Source organism: Oryzias latipes, chromosome 13 (assembly GCF_053564925.1).
Source record: "Oryzias latipes strain Hd-rR chromosome 13, Olatipes_Hd-rR_3.1".
NCBI classification, from domain to species: domain Eukaryota; kingdom Metazoa; phylum Chordata; class Actinopteri; order Beloniformes; family Adrianichthyidae; genus Oryzias; species Oryzias latipes.
In genome coordinates this window covers 22,113,731-22,137,302 of record NC_136249.1, presented here as the reverse complement: position 1 = coordinate 22,137,302, position 23,572 = coordinate 22,113,731, and the positions used below count along the sequence as shown (strand labels likewise).

Sequence of the window (23,572 nt, the reverse complement as noted above, 5' to 3'; positions counted from 1 at the left end):
GCAAAATCTTTGTTATTATTTTAAGAAATACCTGTCCAACTTTTGTAAGTTGTCAGTGTGGTAGCATAGAAATAAGTTTCACCTGTCATTCTGTCTTTTTGTTTCTCTGTTGTCTGAAAACAAAGCCACAAACTAATTGGCACATTTTCTGTTTGTTGTTACACAAATAAAATGTTACAATGCATTTCATTTGCTGCATTGCTTGTAGCTATAGCAACCTTTTGGGATCAGTTATGATGATGAAAAATACAGTTTTTCAAAAGTTTTTTTTGCGACGATTATTTTATTGACCAAAGCCTGCACTGACTTTTCACGTGTTCTTTTCTCTGTTGTCTTTGGCTTTTATCAAGCATCACATTGTTAGCTGCTTTATTTCCTTTAAAATGCAATATTCTGTTATATATTTTTAAACTGTTTATTTGTTCGATTATAAACTTGCCCATGATGTAATTTCCCCTTTGTCGGTGAAGAGCAGATAGATTTGAGTCAGTTAACAGAATCCATGGAGACTGTTTCTGCTCAGAGAGTACAAAATCACAGATGTAATGTGGGTTTGCATCATATCTTGTCGGCATTCAACCTCAGTTAGGTGTGTAACGTAAAAACCCACTCTGATATAAATTGTGTTTTTGTTCATGCTCTTGTGGCATTTTTGTCATGATGGAGGGGATGTATAAAGAAAATTAATCTTAAAATTGCATTTATTCTGATCGTTGTGAATTAAGAGCAGACCAAAAAAAAAAAAGATTGTAGCAAACTGTAGCAAATTTAGAATGAACTGCTGCCCATCGGCAGAAAGTGTGTTACTAGAAAACTGCCCAGGTTTTTTTTATTTAGGCTTAAAACTGCATATTAAAAATTTAAAGACCATTGGGGATGCTTTGAAAACAGATCAACATTTGACTGGAGGGGAACTTTAAGGGCAGTACATTGATCCATAAACCACACCAGAAAATCTATCTAAACTCCCGATTTGTTGACACTGACGAGTAACGTTATCTGAAGCTGTACACATACAATTTGTCAACATTTTATTTTTCAATTCATATTTTGGGTTTGTTTTCAGCTACATGATGGCGTGTTAGTGATGTCACTTCACATGCAATCATCGGGCTCCACGTTCACAGCCGCATGAACTGGAGGTAAAGAAAAGCATGCATGCAAGGAGCAATAAGAGTGTCATCTGATGCAGTTTGCTCTGTTTATTGGAGGTATATTGTCAGACATTTTACAAGCTGATGCTTAAATCGTAAATGTTTCCATTCAGACATAAAAATGCAACACTGAAAAACTAAGCTCACCAGAGAACATATTCAAAGCCTCATGTCTGAAAGGCACTAAAGTGCCAATTTTATTATCAGCCTTCCTTTTTTTTCTGGACACACGCAGACAGAACTAGAGCAAAGACACCTGTTGTTAAACATTTCAGTAGCTACAATACGTTTAGGTTCCAACTGATGTGTTAGTTGAGCTTCTAGAGGTAATACCACTTGTGTCTGTCGTCATGTGTTTTACACCAAATACAGAAAGTTACACAGACTATTCATTCAAAACACAGAACACCAATATTGATGGAAGGCTACAACAACCTGTTTGTTTTTGGCAGCAGGCTTGCAGTTTGCTGGATGCTCCGATGAGTGCAGGTATTTTAAATATGGTCAAGATTAAATACAACATATTGCTGCTTTTTAAATACAGCGTGTGTCTTTTAAGTTAGAATTCAGTGAAATTATGTTGAATCACAATACAACCATTACATGAATTTTTTTTTCACATCTGCAAAAGAAATTTACAAAAAAAGGTGTCCTTTTTTAAATAATAATGATAGTAATACATTCAAATAATAGCATAATATTCTATCAACATTATTGTTGTTTTAAATAGATTGGGATGTAGTGGTTGCTCATGAGGGACAGTCTGTCATTACATTAGCTGTCACAAAAAGAGACAAACCCTTATTGTCAGTTCAAATATTGCAGAAACAACACTGTTTAATAAAGTTTGGCCTCCATACTGGTCCCATTGTCGTAATGTCCATCAGAACAACACAGATTTGCTTAAACTCTGAGCCTATAATGTTTTTTATGATACTTTCAAGTGTTTACCACTTTAGGTGCCTTCCAGATAAGTAAGACAGGGCCTGAAGAATAACAGACATTTTTTATGGGGGGGGGTGGGGGGGGGGTGGGGGGGGCATCTGATGTTAAAGAGCTGGGTTGCCATGAAAGAATAAACAGCCTGTGGGATGATGATGTAAACAGCTGCAGCCTCACCAAATGGGAAAAAGAAAATAACTCTTGGCAGTTTACTTAAGTTAACACTATTTCAGCTTCCTCATGTCTCCCTGTCCTTCTGTCTAGTCCTTTATCTTCCTCTGTGCCAGCTTTGTGATTTATCCTAATGATTTTCCTTTTTTTGACTGACCTTTTGCTCCTAATATTGGTGATTTAACTGCTTTATCTACCCCTTGCCTCATTCCTCTCCGCTGATGTTTCTCATGGTGCGACGTTTGTCTCCATCAGTCTCTGCCTGTTTGCAGTTTTCTGGCCGCTCCTGACTTTCTCTTTCCGTTGCTCTTCTGTGTTTGTCTTCCTTAACCCTCTACAGGCAGCCACATCCCTCCACCACCATGTCCTGGTAATTTTTCAGCACAACTCGATCTTGAGAGTCCATGTAAAGCAGCGCAATGGGGCTGAGGCTGGTGGGGACGCAGCAGGGACGGGGCACTGCTCCGTTCACAGAGTTTACCATGGTTTGAACCACAGCATGGCTCGAGGCGTTCATGTGGTCGACCAGGGGATAACGGCACTCTCCCAGGCAGAAGAAGGCGTCATAGCCACTGGGCGCAATGATCCACTTTTGCCAACCCACATCTCTAAAATCTACATGTAGAGGATGACGGCGGCATCTGCCACGCGAAATGCGCTTTAATTTTGCGGAGTGCCCTCCATTTCTTTTTACCCTTCCTCGTTCGCTCCAGCTGACCCCTCCTGTTTTAGTCACCCAGTCCTGCACAGAATACCCCTTTTTTTTGGCCCTACCCCAGGCTTTAGCTGTTTCGTGACCTTTACTGCTGTTTCTGGCCCTCACCTTTGACCCCTTTTTCCCCCTAATCCTCTGACTGTTACCAGAGGTTTTCCTGCTATGTTTAATCAAAGGCTCTCCTCGGCCATCATGACTGTAGGTCACCAGCAGGGGTCTTTCCCTGGCCCAGCTGTGATCATCTTGGCCCACAGACCTGCACACTCTCAGGTGTCTCTCTTTTTGTCCATCTGACTTGTCTTCATATGATGCAGAGGCAAACATCTGGTAAGGAAGTGGGTTGGTAGTATTTTCAGGTTTGATTTCAAGGAGGAAGCCCAGGCTGCCAGTACCAGCTTGGATTTTTTGCAGAAGCTCTGCACTTATTGTAAATGCTTCCCAGAAACCACTTGGTTTATTGCTATGAAGGTTGTTGGCGAGTAACCTTGTCTCCAGCAAAGCCTGCTTAGGATCTCCGCGATGCTTTGAGAGGTATAGGTTCAGTCTGTGTGATCCAGGACCCAGGGAAGCTTTGTCGCTGCGAAACAGGCGAAGCTCGGCTGAGAGCACCCTCTCCTCTTGAGGGATGGACGAGATGTCAAATGAGATATGTACTCTAGTATGATCCTTCTCTGTGTGACTGTCTTCATGGGACTCTGAGAAGAAATCAAAAAAGAAAAAGAGAATTTAGGGGATTTAATGTGAATTAAATTTAAGATTCTCATCACTGAAACATGTCCATGTGTTTTCAGAATTCAACTTTAAAAGCTACATTTGCTTGTTCAATTAAAAAAAAAAACACAATTTTATTTATTGCTATGAACCGCTTTATTTCTCAGTCCATCCGTGCCCCCATAAGATACTGCTTTTTGGTTCAAGATGCTAAAAAAACAACAAAAATGCAGAGACTGGACTACAGGGCTCATGAAACAAAACCATATGGCTGCTTTGAAAGTTTTTTGCCAATTTTTTGAAGAACATAATTTTTGAGATGAGTTTTATCTCAAGCAATTTAAAGGTTCCTAACAGTTGAAGGCTATGCAGGGTAAAGTGTTTTGGCAAAGGTCCACCCAATGAGTTCCAGCCACTTGAGAGCCAATGATTAGAGGTAACTCTAGTAGAGTCCAATCATTACCCATAAAATGTCGGATTAATAACTGGTCATGTTAACTAGTGCCTTTCTAATATTATGTAGAGATTGATTCCCCTTTAACAGCAGGCCTCTTATTCCTAAATGTGTTTCACCCATTTGAATTAAGCTAAAATTAAAGATAAAACATTACATTTAGATTAAATTTAAGATTTAAGCTACATCATAGTTTTTATATGTAATCTGTTTTTGATCAAGTTAATAAAAAAGTCAACGCTTACTTTTTCAGAACTCAACAAAGTTATCCGACAAGTTCAAGAAAAAAGCAGGGTGCCTTTTAAACAAATCTTATTTATTTTACTTTATTTTTTGCTCAGCAAACTTTTTCAAGTGAGGTTCACAAGTGATAAATTTTGGAAGAAATACCAAGAAAGAAGTAGTGTAAATCAGATGGCAAAGGCCATATTTTAAGGATTTCCTGAAAATATAATTGGCATAATCAAACATTATCATTTATTACATCAAGAGTATTTATTTTTGATATCACCCTACTTTATCATAGTTGTCAGTTCTGGATGAGCAAAGAGACTAAAATACACAAAACTTGGTATCCAAAATAAATGCATGTGGCCTGGATTTTATTCTTATTTACTAAAACAGTGCACTTTTTTTTCTTGATAAAGATATTTTTCTGACATTCAGATTTTTCAAAGAGATAGCACTTGATAGGCCCAGACTTAGAGAAATGGTGCAGTTTCTGGCTGGGTTTTTAATTAAAAATTAAACAGATAAATTTGCTGGAAACTTTTACCATCTGATAATTTAAAGATATGTAGCTAATCCTTGACACAGCCTTAAAAAATAAAAGCAAGTTTAAACCTACTATATGAAAACAAACGAAACAAATAAGCAAATAAATAAACCAAAAAAAAAATCACAATTGAATTCATTGAATGAATAACCTTATGTATATATATACATGTATATATATATATATATATATATATATATATATATATATATATATATATATATATATATATATATATACATATATATATATACACTCTGGTGTATCTCATTAACTATTCTTTGTCAGTATAATTTTGTCAGCTGTTGAAGGCCACACAAAAAATGTTCCTTTTTTAAAAATTATAAAAACAACCCATGAACTTTAAAACTTTATTGAAGTATTTTGTAGGTTTTACAGAGGTAATCAAAAGATAAAGAAAGGTGTTTAAATGCTTTGCCATAATTTTATGTTCTACCATTTTGACATTTTTTTCTTCCATTCTAATTAATTGAAGGCTTTATTCTAGAAGAAGTGCATTGTTCATTGTACTTTCTTTTTCTAATATGTACTACCACTTGACAATTAGAATTCATTTTTGCACTGTTAGATAAATTGAGACCATGATACATTTTCCCAAACACCCAAGAATCATTACTGCTGCTGCAGAAACCTTACCGCGGTGATGAAAACTGCGTACTGTGTTGGCCTGTTGAATGTGCTGGCTGGGGAAGCTAAATGATGGGTCTTCCACTAGATGGTACTGCTTTTGGTGGAAGCGGTACAGATCAAGGAGGTACTGTGGGACTGGTACTCCAGACTGAGGGTTAGGCTGAGACTGCAGGCCCAGTCGGCTCAAGAGAAGATTCTGAATGGTTTGAGAAAGGTTGGAATCCGCCATCGATGGCGTGGGTGTCGAGGATGAAGACGTGGACGGCACCCTGCCATGGTCAATCTCGCTGGTGTCTTCACCCTGGCGACCAGACGAGACTTGAGGTAGCAGCAAGAACATGAGAAGCAGGATGTTAGCAGGGAGCATGGTTGATCTGGAGGAAGGAGAGAAGAGAAGGAAAAAAAACGCTTTTTTGTAGAAAAATCCTTCATGGCATGTAGTAGGAAACTTTAATAAGAGTGTTGTAAATGAAAAGAGTTTTTTCATGTAAATCACACAACACAGATACAGTACAAAGTATAGCCATAGAGATCTGTAAAACAGATAGCCCCTACGAGATGCTTCTGGACTCTGTATATCATGCACATGTCTTCTCCATCCTGGACACACTAGTTTCTCATTAGTCTTTTGCCTTCACATGGCATATGTTCAAGAAATTTACAGTTCACAAAACATCAGCAAATTGTTTCCCTGTTACTACTGGCTGTTGAAACAGCGCTACTTTGTTTTTTCTTTGCTAATTTATGGTCAGCTTGTTATCCTCAAGGCATTAGATCCTTTTGCCAAAGTAAGTGAGCAGCAGTTATGGGTTATTTAATTATGCTGTGTATGTGCGTATAGGAAACATATGAACACAAGAAAAAATAAAGCTTCTATCTATCTATCTATCTATCTATCTATCTATCTATCTATCTATCTATCTATCTATCTATCTATCTATCTATCTATCTATCTATCTATCTATCTATCTATCTATCTATCTATCTATCTATCTATCTATCTATCTATCTATCTATCTATCTATCTATCTATCTATCTATCTATCTATCTATCTATCTATCTATCTATCTATCTATCTATCTATCTATCTATCTATCTCTGATCTTTTGACAGAGGACGATAGAGGACATTTGTAATAACATATTTTTTAAAAACATTAATTATGTGTATAACTCACCCAGGCAACAGAAAAAAAGTCTTTAATTCTAAATATCTTTAATTCACATAATAGGTTAAAGCTGCTCCTGTAATTGTTTTTTAACCATAAAAACAAAAACAAAAACTTTTTGTGTTTCTCTAAAAGTTTCTGTCTGTCAGCTCTGCTTTATTGGATGGAATCATAGAATTCTGGCAGGGACTGCAGATTTCCTATTGATTCAACTCTTAGGGTAATTGTTTAGTTACATTTTAATATCCAGACATTGAGAACAAAAATGTGAAAAAAACAGACCCCCCCCCACATGTGTATGTATGTATATATATATATTCATATATTCATATATATATATATATATATATTCATATATATACACACACACACATATATTCTGCAGATTTCATTAAGTGAGAGCGGAGACAACAAAACAATCTTGTAAAAAATGTTGTCTTTTTAACTCACTCTTTCTTTTCCAACTACATTTGCACCATGAGCTCGATGCAGCTCTGAGATTACAAACTTGATTTGAACCATTCAACCCTAATTATGCTTAGGGTTATCTCACCCTTAGATAAACTTGACTTTGCCAATAGTGGTAAACCTTCCTCAGTCAGCTGTATTCAAACCTCCTCTGTGTTGCAGACAGGTGTAACACCATTACCACAAAGGCCTGGTAAACACTGCATTTTTGGGAGTGCAGGTGTTGATAATAAAGGCAGCAATTAAGAAGCAATGTTAAGTGCTCTCCTTACTTGTCAAAGGTGAAATGGGGGATTAAAGGGTCAATGTAAAGGTGTAAAAACTTGTAACCAAACTTCAAATTAAGCCACTTTTTTTTTTTTGGGGGGGGATCAATCTTTACCCGAGTTGATAGGAAGAAAAACCACCTTTCCAGTATGTGCTTTGCTTTGTTGCTGGAGGTAAGTCAAATGTGGTTTAATAGTTTTTTTTATATGAGAGCAGTATCACTGTCTTTCTCGCCTCTATCACTTTATCTAATCTCTGTTAGGGCCAGAGAATCGATTAGGGCCTCTGCAGAAAGATAACGGAGAGGTTTATGGCTGAGTGAACACATAATGACGCTGTAATGACCGCTAATCTTGCCACTCTGCAAGACAAGGGGTAGAAAGAAGGTCACAGGTGTGAAGATGTGCATATTTTTTATGCACACTCAATTTGTGTTGTTTGTTGATCTCATGGTCTGCAGTGCAAAGGGCAGGCCTGGGAAAATGAGCCACCTTCGAGCGTGGGATTGTGACTAGCTATCCATTAAACTCCAGCAACCCCACCCAGGACTGTTTCACCTGAGGCAGCTCTACAAGGGAGAATTACAGATTAGGCACTTTGCTGGCTGGCCTCTCCCATATACTGTGGAGGCTTGTAAAGCTGATTAAAGACAACAACACCACCTCCGTCCTGTACTTTCCTCACCTACAAAACCACCCAGAGACTCTGAGGTACAAAGGTTCAGTCATCACTCGGAAGGGTGTGCCTCAGCCGTGAGGCAGGGGAACCAAAGAAAAACAAAGAATGTAGTTTTCTCGTCCTTCATTACTTCACATATGCAGCCATTATCTTCTCCACAGGTGTCTGTAGTATGGCTGGTCCTTTCTAACTTAAACTGGGCAGAGTGGATTCAGGTCTTCAGTACCAGCTCTGAGAGTCATTTAAAGAAAAGGCACCTCCCACTCTGACGTTGAGTGCCTCAACTCGGTCAAGAAACCTGACATTTTTATGAGTACATCCTCACTGTTCCTCATTTTTATCTATAATGTATTTTATTATTTTCCTGTCTGGCATGCGTGTGGCTTGACCACAGACTATTAAAAGGTTGAGAAGATCATTTGTGTAATTATTGGGACATAGATAAGGTGAGGTGAAGGTTTAAAGTTCAGCTTGTGTTTGGACAGCCTTTCTCTTTGTGAAAGCATGCAACTTGCCCTGGTAAACATGTTAGATGTCCTTTGACTAAGGAGAAGAGTGACCCTAGCGTCTGGCAGGCCATGTCTCTCTGAACCCACTGATTAAAACCTCTGACGTCCATCTCTCTTTTTATCTGTTTATTTCAAACACTGTACCCTTTCCCCTTCCTCCTTCCTCTGCATTCCTTGAACTTTGTCCTGCTGCTTTGTCCTCTCTGTTGTCATACAACCGGGAAAAGATGCTTTCTCTTTTCTACTTTTGATCTTATGCTTCTCAAAACCCTTTCCCCTCTTCTTTCTGCAATGCTCCTTTCTTTCTATCAATTAAAAATATCTGTTTTTGTTTTTTTTAAGCATCGCCTTCCCTCTGCCCTATCAATCTCGCTGCAATCTCGAGTTGCTCCTTTTTTCCTAGGTCTCAAATGAATGGTGTTTTTGCGGAAGAGTGCGGCAGACTGTTGCCGGGCCTGGGGGCCGGAGTGTCACCGCCTCCGGCTGATTTATCCACTGCCGCTGTCTTCATGTTGCGCCTGGTCCCTATACTTTCCCTTCCTGTTGTTCTTCCCGTGTTTCTTTTCCCAAATTCCTCTTTCACTCTCCCTGATTTCTTCCCAAACCATGCAACCCACCCCACGTCCCAGCTCTCATTTATCTATCCAGCCATTCCATTATTTCAGAAACTGATACGCACAGCAAGCATGCCTCAGGCTTTCATCTTCACTCTCTGAGAAAATAGTTAATAAATAGTCACATACACCTATGAACAGTTCTGGAAACATTCATTTATAGTCTTCCCACACTGATACTCATTGCATATGTTTGCCCTGAATAGGTAAGCTAAGAAACATGGCATGGATGTCTAACCTTTAGACTGTGTGTATCCTGGTTGGATTTTTTAAAATGCATGAGCTGTGGAAGTTCTGCAGAGATGCTGCATTTCATCAAGCCAACAAAACTGCTTTACTTGTGGGCTGTGGTTTGGCTGCATTTGGGACTCCAATAGAAGAACAATATCCCTGATTGGACGATCTCTTGAGAAAAGCCCTGAGGTTAAGGGTTTTTTCTTAAGAGATGGGACTAAATTTCACACATTCTGGCATGTAAAAAACTAACCAGACTTTTACAGATCAGCAGGTGATTAATATGTACAAACTCACACACAGAAAGCCACGAAAGAGTGAGGACTTTTTAAATATAAGAAAAAACAAAGCAAAAAAAGATTACAAGAACGAGAAAAAAATCAGCTAATGCAAATACAGAATGGATATTCAGAAGCTCAGATGACCTGATGAATATGTGCCAAAGCTTTTCTCCTATTTGAGAAAGTTTGAAGGAGGAATACTCTCCCCCAATTGGGGGTATCATTGGGGTATTGGGGTTCACAGCCTCTGAGGCACAACAGTTTGCCAACATCAGTAGAAACGCTACTTCCAATGCTCCTCCGAGCACTCACTTTGCTCATCTGACAGCTAAACAGATGTGAAACGGAGAACTAACACGCACCTCTGCTTTTTGCATTGAGCTGCTGTGTGTGTTCACACTGCTGAAGCAGTGCAGAGTTGTGCTCTTTGAACTCATAATGTGCACATTATTCCAGGATATGCTGCTTACAGAATGAGATTTTGATTGAGCAACACTGTGCCAGCAGTATATGGATGTGTGCGTGTAATCCCCAGAGTGACTAATGGTTTCAGCAGCACAATTCCTGTGGCCTGTTACCTGACACACAGATTGGTGTGTGTGTGTGTGTGATAGAGGGCTGGAGATGTAGTACTCACGTCCAGGTGTGGTGGGATGTATGCAGAGTCCATGGTTTATCCTTGAGCTCCAGTGTTACGATCCCTTGGCTCGTACTCTTGCTCCTTTGGACAGAATGGACAAAATTGACTTTTTGTCTCTTTCCTTCTCAGAGCAGCCTTTACATGCCTCTCCTAAGTCTCCTATGTGACTATGGGTAATACTGCTTGCTCCATGATTCTTTTTTTTTCTTTTCTGTTTCCTTGCTCAGCTTCTCATCCTGTCAGATAAAGAAACACCTATAAACATCCACAAGCTTCCTTCTTGTCTGCCTGACCTCTGCTTGTAAGTGCCACCATTCCACTCTTCTTTACACTTTCAGCCCTGGTTATGTGAAACAAGCGGGTGCTACCAAAGGGACGAAGATGAGCCGCGTGTCTGTCTGGACTGGGCTACCGGCAACAAACTCCCTTATTTCTGAGCCTCCTCACTTTGTCTCTCTCCTTTCCTCTCCACTCTGTTCCTCCCTTTTTTTCTCCTCCCCTTTTCCTCTCTCTGTCTTTTTCTGGCTCTCTCTCACATACACATGACTCCACACACACACTTTTTCCCTTCGCACTCATCGCCCAGCTGGTAAACTCGGCTTAACTTTAAGTGACTTTCCTGGTTGCTCAGATCTTCAAAACACTGATGTCACTAAGAATGCCTCTAGTGCATTTCCAGACCCTTATCTCAATCCCACCCACATATAGTCCTATCCGAATGTAAACACAATTCCTTTACCATATAACCAAGTTTACCATCAAACCATGCATGTAATCTTTTTTAGATAATCCCAGAGGTCAGCAATCGTAAAGCAGACTGATTGTCATCCACATTTCCTCCTTTAGCAAACTCACCTGCTGCATTCCGTTGGCCACATTTTACTTCAGCCAACATGCTCACAAACGGTTGCTTTGTCAATATAAATACCCATGATAGTCAATAGCTGCACACAGATTCAGCTGAAAAAGAGGTATGAATGGATGACTCATAGGAGCTGTCATGAAGTCACCACAGTTGAGTTTTGTGATTGGACCATAGTAAACGTTGAGGTTAAAAAAAGGAAAAAGGAAAGGCAGGCTGTACTTCTCCACCACGGGTTGAAGCAAGGTGCATCCGTCCTTCCTGTGCAGGGTGGGTGGTGGAGCGAATTTGTATTCATGGTGTGGGCCCATGAGAAAATGTCTCTTTAGGATGCATCGTCTCACATATTAGATTTCATCTGGAGAATCATTCACCCACGTCTCTCTGCTCCTCCTCTCTGTCTCCTCCACTCCCTCTGCCACTCTGCTCTTGTACAAACACACATACACACAAATACTCATCACAGACCTCATTCATCCCAAAGGCTGAGTAAATGTCCCGCTGCAGAGCAACTTAAAGGCACTAAACACACATGCGCTCTTCTCTGGCGACACACGCATTTGTATTAAGGTCTTTTGATGCTCAATGAGTTTTCAAATGAAGCAAATTCAAGAGAAATGTGTTAATTTGTCCTTAAGACACTCATGTTCAGCAGTTGATATAAAAGTCTCACAAGCTAACGTTGTTTGGGTAGAACTGTGAACCCAAACATAGACCTTTGTTAAAAATCCAAACAAGGAGAATGTATCTGCATGGTGTTAGTATTTAAAGGAGTTAAGATTTGATCTGCAACTGTCTGAGGGAACTTCACTTTGGACAATGGGAAGTGGCGAGAATATCAACACATTGAATTGCATTTGAAGAGAAGAAGAAAAGTAATGCAGTAAACCTGGACTACAGAAGTGAAAGAGGGCATACTGGCAGCACAAGTCTATATTGGTTTGAGGGCAAACAACAAAATGTACTCCAAAATGTACTTTTTTTAAAAAAAATTCAACTTCGCTGTACTCTCAGACCAAAACATAAAAACAATGGCTATTCTTTGTTCAAGTTCAAGTTTTAGAACTTACAGAGAACATTAAAATATTAAAAAAAAACCTTTCATAAGTGATACATTGTGGGTCATCTGCTTTGTTTGACTGACAAGAGTGACCACAAAAACTCTACAGTTTTAGTTTTTGTTGATGTTTAAACTTGAACTGAAAAGTATGCACAAAATAACAAAAACGTGTGAAATTCCATAGTATGTTATTTTTAAGTTGTATGCAGGCAGAGACAAGGTCCTTATGCTTCGCTGAGTCTCTTCCCAAAGAAAGCTTTGATCCCAGCCTCCACCTTTCCCATCTTCTGGAAAAGCTCTTGGCTGTCTATTACACTGACTTCCGACGGGGGTGGAAGAAACTTTTAAAGTAATACCTCACCTCCTCTTAACAAGCTGTCCAGCCCAATTCCCGGCATTCCCACCTCTGTACTGCTCCATCTTTCCAGGAATACAGGAAGTGATCAACCATGGAGGACAGATTTTGAATTTATTCTGTTTTTGTTTTTTAGTACTATTTTGACAAGTTTCAAGACACCAATCAGCAACAATATTTAATAATGGTTAATCGTGCAGACACAGTCCTATTCACCCATTCAGACACGCATTCACACACTAATGGAGGCTCCACTGCCGAACACTGCCGCCATACATACCAACCTTCCACCAGAGGCAACATTGTACACGGGTTCATTGTATCGCCCAACACTTCAACATATAGGCATATGTTACAAAAACACTGCTAAACACTAAAACACTGTTAAAAAAAGTTTGAACACGAAGAAGAAGAACATTTGAAGAATGAACATTTGAAGCAGGGTTTCTCAAAGTGTGCCAATGGTGGCCCGCGGGAAGATTTTTTGTGGCCCTCATTAAAAGAGAGCCAGAGCAGGTTCCTTTGAGGTAAAACACTGTGTTGAAAATGCGCATTCAAGCAAAGTGGACAAATGCATACTTCGTCGTACCTCAAGGGCTGGCCCCCAGTCTAATGTCGAGTTCCTAATTTGGCCCTCCTCTACAAAAACTTCGATAACCCCTGATTTGGAGGATAGCTTAAAGATGCAAAAAAAGACAAGAAACATTCAGTTCCTTTACCATTCTCAGACATTGAGTGGACTTTAGTAGAGCTATGACTCAGTCAGTCTTTTCAGGTGGAATGATTTGTGAGTATTGGGAATGAGGAAAGGACAAATAGATGTCAGGAGCAAAGAAAGTAGATAGACACAGACCTGAGATTGCATTAGCCAATTTTATGAACGAGTCCACTCTGCTGATGTGGTCACTCACTCTGCTCACACACAACCACTCACACTGACAGATTATACACAGATCCAGTCAAGCAAACGTTGTTTTGAACTTTTTCATTCGCCATTGAGGAATTCCAGGTTTTTGCAACGATAAGGCTTCATCCTTTTGTCCTAAGATCAATGTTTTTGAAGGGATATGTGTATGTTAGTGAGTCCCTCATGCCTTCAGAATGACTCAAAGATCCGTTAAAGGGGGATTTTAGAATTACCATTGAACAATGAAAGTATACGCATAAACAGTTTTATTTACATATCAAGGAAAGCTCATGGACAAAGATGGATGCAGTAATGGAGAAAACCCCACATAATCAAATATTTTTTACAACAGCCAGGACACAAAATTCTCAAATAATGACAAGTAAGATGTTGTTAACATATGTAAAACATATGGTACTACTTGAGGAGCATTCCTTTATTTTTGTAAAGGATTAATGAGATGCCAATTAAATTATGTTAATGCAACCCTTTCTTCTTGTACCCCCAAGTCAGCCTTGACCTGCTGAAGCCTCATAGAAAATAATTTAGGTAAGAGAGTGATGACACGCTATTAACCCCTTAACAGGAGCTTGAGCTCCAGTGTTGAAATTCATTCACCGACCATAACTTCAACTATTTATGCAATTAACGTAATTCCAGCGGAGAAAAGCGGTTTGGACGCTACTACACTTTACTGTGTTGCATAATGGTGCAAGGCCAAAATGAGAAGTCTCTGCGTCTTTGGGTCAGAATCAGCTGATTCACGATGATCGCCTAATGAGTTGAAGAGTTACCTCATGTCAAAGAGCGTCTGTTATTTAGGCCTCACAGGTGACATCTCTGGAGTTATAGGGTTTAAAACAGATTTTCTTGGACTATATAGGTATTTGGATGATTAAAGTTTTACTAAAATGTTTTTTAAAGTTGGAGGAATTTTTTTATGTTCAGTAATTTTAATGAATTTATTGAAGAAGAGTTTTGACTTTTGCTGAAAACTAAAAAATGCAGTGCTGGAATTTGTTGTAAAGGTGACACTGTTATGCTAGAAACTGGTCATTCTAAATCAACCAATCTTGGAAATAAGTAAGACCTTGAGAAAATGAAAAAATATTGTTTATAATCAAGAAAAGATTTATCAATAAAGATACAAGAGCTAGAGCCTATTCAAAGTCCCTTCCCTTTAAATTACAATGGACATAAAGCATGAATGGAAACAGGAAGTCTCGTGGGCACAGCACACCTCCACAGGACGTTTAACAACAAGGTCAGAAAAGAAGACGAGATGCACACACATAGATGGCTGTGTGTGTGTGTTTGTGTGTGTGAGACAGCATCTTATAAGCTAGTATGAATTCATTGTCTGGCTCAAGGACACAAACATCCATAGTCACTCTGGAAACTACTACAACCACAGCACAGATTCATTCAGTAATTCAGGATGATGCAGAGAGGCGGAGGGAGAGGTAGTAGGGACGCTCACACAAACACTCAGAGATGCATACATAGACTTGTAGATCAATTTAAATGGCTTGGAGCAGACTGGAAAACCCTTGATGCTTATTGGTTCACATAAGTGATTCATTTGTTTTCTCAGTCTCTCTTGAGGACACCATCAGCTCTGTCCAAATTACAGTCAGAACTTTAATAAAGAATATTAAAAAATATAAAAAAAAGAAACATAAAAAAAATAGATTTGCCTCTTTTTGGGTGAATATTGTTATTTCTCTTCTATCGTTCAACACATTTTTAGAAGAAGCCAAAAGTATAAAAATAAAAATAATTAGCCAAATTTGGTGAGCACTATGTTGTATAATACGAAAAAATAGATCCTTATGGATATTAATATTCAAAAAAGCAAGTATCATATCTCTGAATCTGCTAACTGTGTGAAAATCCCTAAAAATTGGAAATTGAAAAAAATGAAACCACAGTAAATGGAAAAGTTTAATTAGATAATTTTAAAATAAAATACAAATGAGGATAAGGACTCTGATGTTATATATGCATCACCTTTATGCCAACAACAGTGAAGGAATGTTATTACTTTTAAATTTATACAAATGTTAAGATGACTAGAGAGAGCAATATTTAAATAGGTAGAAAAGGATCCCCCCAAGATAGATTTTTTAGTTTGTACATTTTTTTCTCTCTTTAACATTGAAGGACTTGAAAAAAGAAAAATAACGTAAGACATTTCATGTCTCTCAGCTGCATGCCCATAAACATATTCAATTTAAAATCCAATTCTAACATCTTTTGATCTTTTTAAAATTTGTTTCCAGTGGTCTCTTAAGTACGACTTTAAGGCAAAATTAAAAAAGTTGTCACATTTTCTAGGACATATTATTTGCAGAGCAGAAGTGGTTTCTTAGAAATTCACCTCTGTCTTATGGGGAGGTCTGTTGGCATTGGTTAAGTCTGCCCCCATTTCCCATCTCCTGTTGTTTGTTCCACTCTCTCCTGCTGGCTTACAATCCTATCCAGTTGAACAGTTTTGAGCCAGAAACCATCTTAACAAGGAAAATTAAGAAGTACATGGATCTATTTGTCTCTAAGTGGATCCATCAGAAAGGAGCATTTTTTTTCTCTATAAATCACAACAGTTTCGACAAAGAAATCCTCAGAAATGCCAAATTTAAGCTTAATTTTCTTCATTACGCCCTTAAAATGTATTTTCTATAACAATTTTCTATGAAAAAGTTGTTTAAAGCATTACCAATCGATTACTGAGACGTGACATACTACGTTCTCTAACACACTTACAGATCCCAACTACAAAGAAAATCTATATTCTACCAGTCCTAAATTTGAGTTTGTTTGTTTTTTTTGGTAAAATATTGAATACTGAATTCATTCTTTGACTACTCAGACCCAAATTTAAATATATTCAATTGGAATGTAAAAACAAGGATAAAAAGGTTTGCATGGTAGAATTTCTTTCCACCCACAATTAAAAATAATTCTAAGCTATGGTTAAAAAAAAAAAAAAAAACTTCCATTCAAACTCTTCCTTGGTTTATATTCCTAATAAGTGCGTCTGCTCTTGTTTTTTCAGTGTGCCTATACTTTAGACGCATGTCTTGTTTTTAGAGTCATTTTTTAATAACGGAACTTTTTTGTTTTATCGTTTTTTAAGCAAATAAGCCTCATATTTAGTATTTAATCCCCAACTTCTCTTTATTCATAGTTAAAATGTTTCATGTAGCCTGTAAGTATATATTTGTTTGCACTAAACTGACAAGAGATGAGCATCAGTCTTTCTCCAATAAAACTTTTCAATGAAAATATCAGATTTCTGTGATGTTCCTTTTGTGCATGATCACATAATGGTTTGACACTGTTAATTTTAAAGAGAAGGAAAAAAAGAGCATTTAGACAAACATTCATGGTGTTGTGGTTTACATACAGCCCTGTCTAATCTGAATAGGCCCAAAATGTTGACAGATATGATTAATTTACATCTAGGATAATTAATTTGTAACACATGCGATTTTGGAACTGTAACATGGTAAGGTTACAGGTTACTGATGAATAACAAGGACAAATAATCTGTTACACAGTACAGCTTTTAAGTCACTTCCACAATAGTACTTTGAATATTAGAGGTTTGTGCACATGTGTGGTCAGAAATAACAGGAAACTTGCTCTTCATGCTGACACAAACCTGTTCATGTGATTGGCTCTTCAAAGTAAACATGCAGTCCACTTTTTTCTACAAACAGCGGTGCTCTCTGTACGACTAAACATGAAAAAATAAAAACGCTGAGAACTCCACGACTTTAAACCTAAACAGGAACACCTGCAGCTCACTCCCCAGCCTGCTTGATCGTCATGACGAGCAGCTGCTCTGCATGCAAACTGTTTACACTAGAATGAAGATGGGTGGGAGAGATTCTGCTGATGCAGGAGGACTTGAGAGGAGAAGATTAGGGTAACACAAGATACCTTTTATGAAATGAGGATCCTGAAACAAGAGTGACAAAAAAATGACCAATTACGATGAAGTGATCTGTATTTGTCTTTACTTCAGAGTCCCAATTTTAACCCCTAAACTAACAAATGTGGTGCAACTTCAGTGATTTATCTTGTTCAGACATATAGACAAATTAAGTTATTTCAAGATACACCTTTAAATTAAAAAGGTGAACATTTTTTAAAATGTCCCATACTCAATAAAATGTAATGATATAACTTGTTTGAGTTCAAGCAATGAATGTTCCCTTTTGGTGCTGAAACAAGAATCTTTACAAAGTGATGCCATCAGCACAAAAAACTTCATACACAGACTGTTTATTTTGGTGAAATTTTCAAATCTTTAAATTTTTCTTCAATTATTTGAGCTCTGAGTTGTCTGGCAGTTTAAGCACACCTGTCTAAAAGAAGTTTTTTATAAAAACACCCCACACAACTGAGCCCAGTTTTACCAGTAATATGAGCACAAATGACTCTAAACTTGATAGTGTAAAAAAGATATGGTCATAAAACAGATCACAGCTTCAAGGATTGCGTATTTAAGCGTATTTCGCTGATCTGTTATTTTCATTTTTAGAATTTAGTGGATTAGTATAGCAGCTTGAGTTTTGCTTTGTGTCTCCATCTATTTTTTCATCTCACACGTGGTTGGTGTAAAAATAACACTGCTAAGCCACTGCTGTACAGTTTGATTATTAACCATTGCATATGTGTTTGCGCATGTTTTACGTCTGAGTCTAAGTAAGGATTTATTGAAATGATCTTTTTTCATTTTAAGGTCATTTTTTAACCTATACCTTTCTGTTCTTTTGTATTTGGGATCTCCATAAACCAACAACAACAACAACAACATTAACAATAGGTACTATACAATTTTGGATTAAAATATTACTTATTTAAGATTCAGAGGACATCAAAAAGTGAGAAATCTGTGGAAAATGCTGCTTGGGATCAGTGTCTAACTTTGCTCAGTAGCATGTGGTTCTTATGTGGACAAATCAAAGTAAACAAACTTCTATCGGGGAATTAAACATGAATATAGACATTTTTAATGTGGTTAATAAAAAAAATAACATTAAATTAGAGCACAATTTTAAACTATAACTCAAATGAACTCCAAAATTCACATGTGATCTTCAACCTCCATCTACAAATCATGGACCCACTTGTTATGAACTCAGAATTAGGGGTTAAGGGGTTGAGTTTGAGTTACAATGATTAAACTCAAAGTAAAAAAACGGAAACTGTTCAGCACAGAGGCGTGGACTCCACTCTACACAGATGATTTTGTTTTGATCCCACGGGGAGGTTAGGGCTTTGATTTTTAGATGTTTTGTGCACTGTTCCTTGCTGGCTCATCTGGGAGGTTCAAATGTCTTCAGACAGCTGCAGAACATGCTCATATTCCTTTCTTGAGAGAGTGTGATAAAAGACAAGTGTTCTTTCACACATAAAATACAGATATGGGCCCACAATTCCTGACAGGACAGTCCAGCTGCGGTCAGAGTCTGTGTGTGATCACACCACCTAGCATACCTTTGTTTTAATGCATACATCTGCATTTGTGTGGACTGAAATGGTTGATGTGGAATTTGGGAATGGCTAGCCTCTGTTGGGGATTTTTCTTGCCTGGGTATGTTAGAGACTTTTTTTTAATTCTTCTCTAAGTTTCTGTTAGTCAGATGTGCAGAGGTCAAACAACTGCTGACCTTCACAATCCACACGTGTCCAACGCTGTGCGGTTCAGTCTTTCCTTAGAGCATGACACAGCTTGTTGGGCTTCACATACGTTCCACTTCCACCTTCTGCATAAGTGCAGATATACCGTAGATAAATAAATAAATGAGATTTGACTTTTTATGTATGTTTTCCTTGGTGTCATTGGTCAATTGTACTGCTATGACTTAAATAAATGACTTCTTGTCACTATCTCTGGCAGGATTTTCCTGTCTAAACCTACTGTACAGCTGTGTCCGTTGATATCTGCAGTGAACAGAACAGGACCAAGAATGCAAAACTGGAATTTCTACAACAGGAAAATGGCACTTGTGTCTTTTGGTTTCTTTAGTAGTCTCCTCTCGCATTCTTAGCCCCTGCTGGATGGAAAAGATATGGTGAAATAAGTTTTAAAAATTCTCTAAACAAAGATTTTGCCAAAAACATGTGACATTAAAAGTGGCAGAAATCATCAAACTGGTATTTATCTAAGACGTTTAGGAGGAGTACACTAAACGAAGAAGGAAAAAGAGCTTTACTTGTTATCTAGCCTCACTGTTTATCCAGATTCCTACTCACAGATAGCATCAGCAAATAAGCTGCGACTAAGTCGACGTGCTTTGGACTGAGCCAAAACTGACCCTTTGCCTCTGTGAACATACACACATGCATAACATACACACATGCACACAATTCTGCTGTTCTCTGCATTCCTCTCTGCTATAAACACACTACTGGTGGGGCCAAAGAAAAACAAAAGCTAAATAATACAAATGCATGGTTTATTTTTAGTCATGGGAGACTCTGTATTTATGATCACTAAATACAAACATGACAAATGCATGTCCATCCGTGAAGTATCTCACTTAGGAAATGAGAAAAGTGTTAATCAAATCCCACCATCTTATGTGTAAACTCAACATTCTATTTTACAGGGCCTCTACCTTTTGAATAAAATTCAACATGTTTTCATTAATATTACCACCAGGTGTATATTTTAATGAGAAAAAGAATTATACCCTTTAAAGGACACCAATAAAGAATTATATAAATGTATGTCAATGCTTTAATTTTACATTTTACAATAAACATTGTGTAAAAATCAAAAGTTTGCTATATTATACGTCCCTGAAGTTGCTCTCTCTGCCTCCCTAAACTGGGCATATATCAGGAGGATGTTCAGTTTGGCATCTGATTGTGAGCCACGAGGCCACAAAAAGCAAGGCAGCAGGCTGCACGGCTCTGTTCATCCTTACTTGGTGATTAGCATTTATTTTTTACTTACTATAGCAAATACTTTTACTTTGTTCTCACTTTTACCCTAAAACAGCTGAGAATGGCTCCAGTAACCCCATGACAATGCACAGGACCAAATAGGAATAGAAGATAGATGGATGAATGGATCACTAGTTCTATTTTGTTTCTTTATTTTTAAATAAAGTTTAATTTACCAATTTATTTAAAACTTAATTTCCAAGTTATTTCAGTGAACATCATGGGTTTATCTGTCATTACCAGGCAGGTCTTACCAACTTTGACAGTACGTGTGAGAAACGTGCAGCAGACTGATCAGAAATGGATCAAACCGGAACACACACACACACCTAAAAAGGTTTACTCTCTGCCTCTTACAGTTTTTCTCAGTCACTTTAGTACAATTCTCAGATCAGACTGAAATTCCCAAAACTATTTGTTCAATCTTCACATCATAATGTCACTTGTGCACATCATATAAGCAGATTCTCACTTCTTTGAACAAGTTGCAATTGCTTTGGTACATCCATGCAAATGATTATGTACAATTCTCTGCTCTTTGCTACATTTTCACTTGTTTATGTCATGTTGCTCAAAATGTATTATATAGTTCACTGTGCAATAGTCTTCTTCCTCAAAACACCTAGTCATTAGTTCATCGTATAAGTCATTAACTGCAAAATGGTTGACCAAGTTGTCATAATGTGACAAACATATTTCTATACATCTCCATTATATGTTTTTGTCTAAATCTGTCCTGAATTGGTAAATTGCTCTCAGGTGACTTGACTTCCTCTAGCAAAGGTGCATCTCATTGACAATGAAATGGCAAGTATATACTGTATATGGCTGAAGCACAACACAATGTTCTATGTCTGACAATGGAAGGACAAGGAATTGGACGAGGTCAACAGCCAGAGAGAAGAAGAAGAGGAAGAGGAAGAGGAGTGAGGCTGCGTGGTGGAGGAGTTATAGGGGGCAAAACCGAGGAAGAGGCCGAAGACATATACAGTACATGTTCCTGATGAGATAAGAGCCACACTTGTAGACCATGTTGTCAACCATGGGCTCACAATGGCTGAGGCTGGTAGAAGGGTGCAGCCAAATGTTAGGAGAACAACAGTGTCCTCAATCATTCAGACCTTTCGTCGAGAGAACAGGTATGTAATCTAAAATATGAACTGTTCTGTGATGTTTCATACAATATTACAGTATTTTTACAATATGTAAAGCTTTTTGCAAGATTCAGTAAGTACTGTAAGTAGGCCTACATTTTATAAAGTGACATTTTATCTTCCTGAATTTTGTATTTTGCATTACTGTATCTTTTCGACATAGGACTGCAAGACAACTTCACAGGGGCGGCAGAGGGCCCCTTTTCACTGCTTACGAAACAGGAGGAGGCTATTTGCATCATGGTTGTAGAAAACTATGCGATAAGACAAAGAGAGATAAAGAGTGCCATTATAGAGGACAACAACATATTTGCAAATATCCAAACATTCAGCATCTCAGCCAATGACAGAGTGCTGAAAGGACATCAGATAAAAATGAAGCAGCTTTACACTGTTCCATTTGAAAGAAATCGTGAAAGAGTGAAGGAACTACGCTACCAGTATGTACAGGTAAAACATGCATGGACATGCAGCAACTGTACTGCACAGTAAACACTATGTATATCTTACAACGATATACATTACAGTAAGCGGGTTTTTACACATTACACAAATCTTTACACATTTGCTATGGCTGTAGAAAAGTAATGCAATATGTGATTTATACATTTGATGTAACTCTATCTTAGCCAAAATGTAAATTCTTGTAATTCATAAAACTCATTTTGTGTCTTCTGTATATAGCGTATGATGGAACTGGAAGCAAGTGAACAGCCGCACAGCTTCATCTACATGGATGAGGCTGGCTTCAACCTGACAAAATGTAGAAGGCGTGGCCGAAATATTATCGGCCACAGGGCTACAGCTGATGTGCCAGGCCAACGGGCCATCTGTGACAATGGTGTGCTTACTCATATTCCCATAATAGGTCTATACAACACAGAACATCTTATAACCTTTCTAGAAACTCTCTACAGAGATCTCATCCCTGAAGAAGAGAGGGGTCAGAGTGGAGATCACCTGCCAACGTATGTGACAGTTTGGGACAATGTGAGTTTTCATCACTCCAACATCATCAGGCAATGGTTTACAGCCCACAACAGGATGCGGATGGAGTTCATTTCACCCTACTCTCCATTCCTTAACCCTATTGAGGAATTTTTCTCAGCATGGAGATGGAAAGTTTATGATCGCCAGCCACATACACAAATGACCCTCCTGGCTGCCATGGATGCAGCGTGTGATGACATCACAGCAGACGCCTGAAGAGGCTGGATAAGACACTCTAAAAGATTCTTTCCACGCTGCATTGCAAGAGAGGATATTTGCTGTGATGTGGATGAGAATTTGTGGCCTAACATACAAGAACGACAAGAGGTGTAGGAAGACCACACCAATTCCTACTGCCTGTACTGTTGTACAGAATATTGTCCTATCTTTTTTTTCCCTTTGTGTTACTGTTTGCAGTGGGTTTTTTCTATGATGGTATGACATGGTCTGTCAACAAATTACAATATGAACAATAAAAGTGTAAATGTGAATCTTGTCCAGTCACTTGCAATCAAACAAAAAAGGTGTAACTTACATTTTACAATAATTGGCATCAAAACTTTAGCCATAGTTTACATCAGAACCTCCCTCTGAAGTACACAGTTATATTGACAACATGACTAAGTTATTTGACTTTCTTGTTCGTAGACAATGACATAACGACTTGACATTCTGATGGCACTGACATGTTCAATGACATAAAGACTTCTCTTTGAGAGATGAACTAAAGATTTTGAGCAAGTTACAGGCTTTTGCAAGAAATCCATAGTGTTTTGCTGTTTGTACACATTGTTTTGAGAAATGCACACACGAATTTGCAAACTTCAATTCTGATCTGAGAATTGTAC

General features: G+C 38.1%; 2 protein-coding genes across 4 annotated transcripts; one reads left to right on the top strand and one right to left on the bottom strand.

The window, feature by feature from the left end:
* Positions 1-1,187: 1,187 nt before the first annotated feature.
* Positions 1,188-11,433, bottom strand: bmp16 (bone morphogenetic protein 16). 2 transcript variants are annotated; one of them, XM_023961783.2, is made up of 4 exons: positions 11,289-11,433; positions 10,431-10,514; positions 5,580-5,947; positions 1,188-3,677 (listed from the first exon to the last, which is right to left on the bottom strand). In XM_023961783.2, exons 1-4 carry the CDS (start codon positions 11,309-11,311, stop codon positions 2,602-2,604), a joined length of 1,551 nt encoding a protein of 516 aa, XP_023817551.1. In that variant the 5' UTR covers positions 11,312-11,433; the 3' UTR covers positions 1,188-2,601. The 2 variants fall into 2 exon arrangements, with proteins under 2 accessions (XP_023817551.1, XP_023817552.1); XM_023961784.2 differs by lacking the exon at positions 11,289-11,433 and adding an exon at positions 10,727-10,860.
* A 10,082-nt stretch (positions 11,434-21,515) lies between these two features.
* LOC110016218 (uncharacterized) lies at positions 21,516-23,215 on the top strand. Of its 2 annotated transcripts, none has more exons than XM_078930009.1 (3): positions 21,516-21,719; positions 21,898-22,184; positions 22,419-23,215. In XM_078930009.1, exons 1-3 carry the CDS (start codon positions 21,611-21,613, stop codon positions 22,938-22,940), a joined length of 918 nt encoding a protein of 305 aa, XP_078786135.1. In that variant the 5' UTR covers positions 21,516-21,610; the 3' UTR covers positions 22,941-23,215. The 2 variants fall into 2 exon arrangements, 1 of the variants encoding a protein (XP_078786135.1); XR_013647259.1 differs by having other exon boundaries at positions 21,518-22,184; positions 22,419-22,575; positions 22,652-23,215.
* Positions 23,216-23,572: the final 357 nt, after the last annotated feature.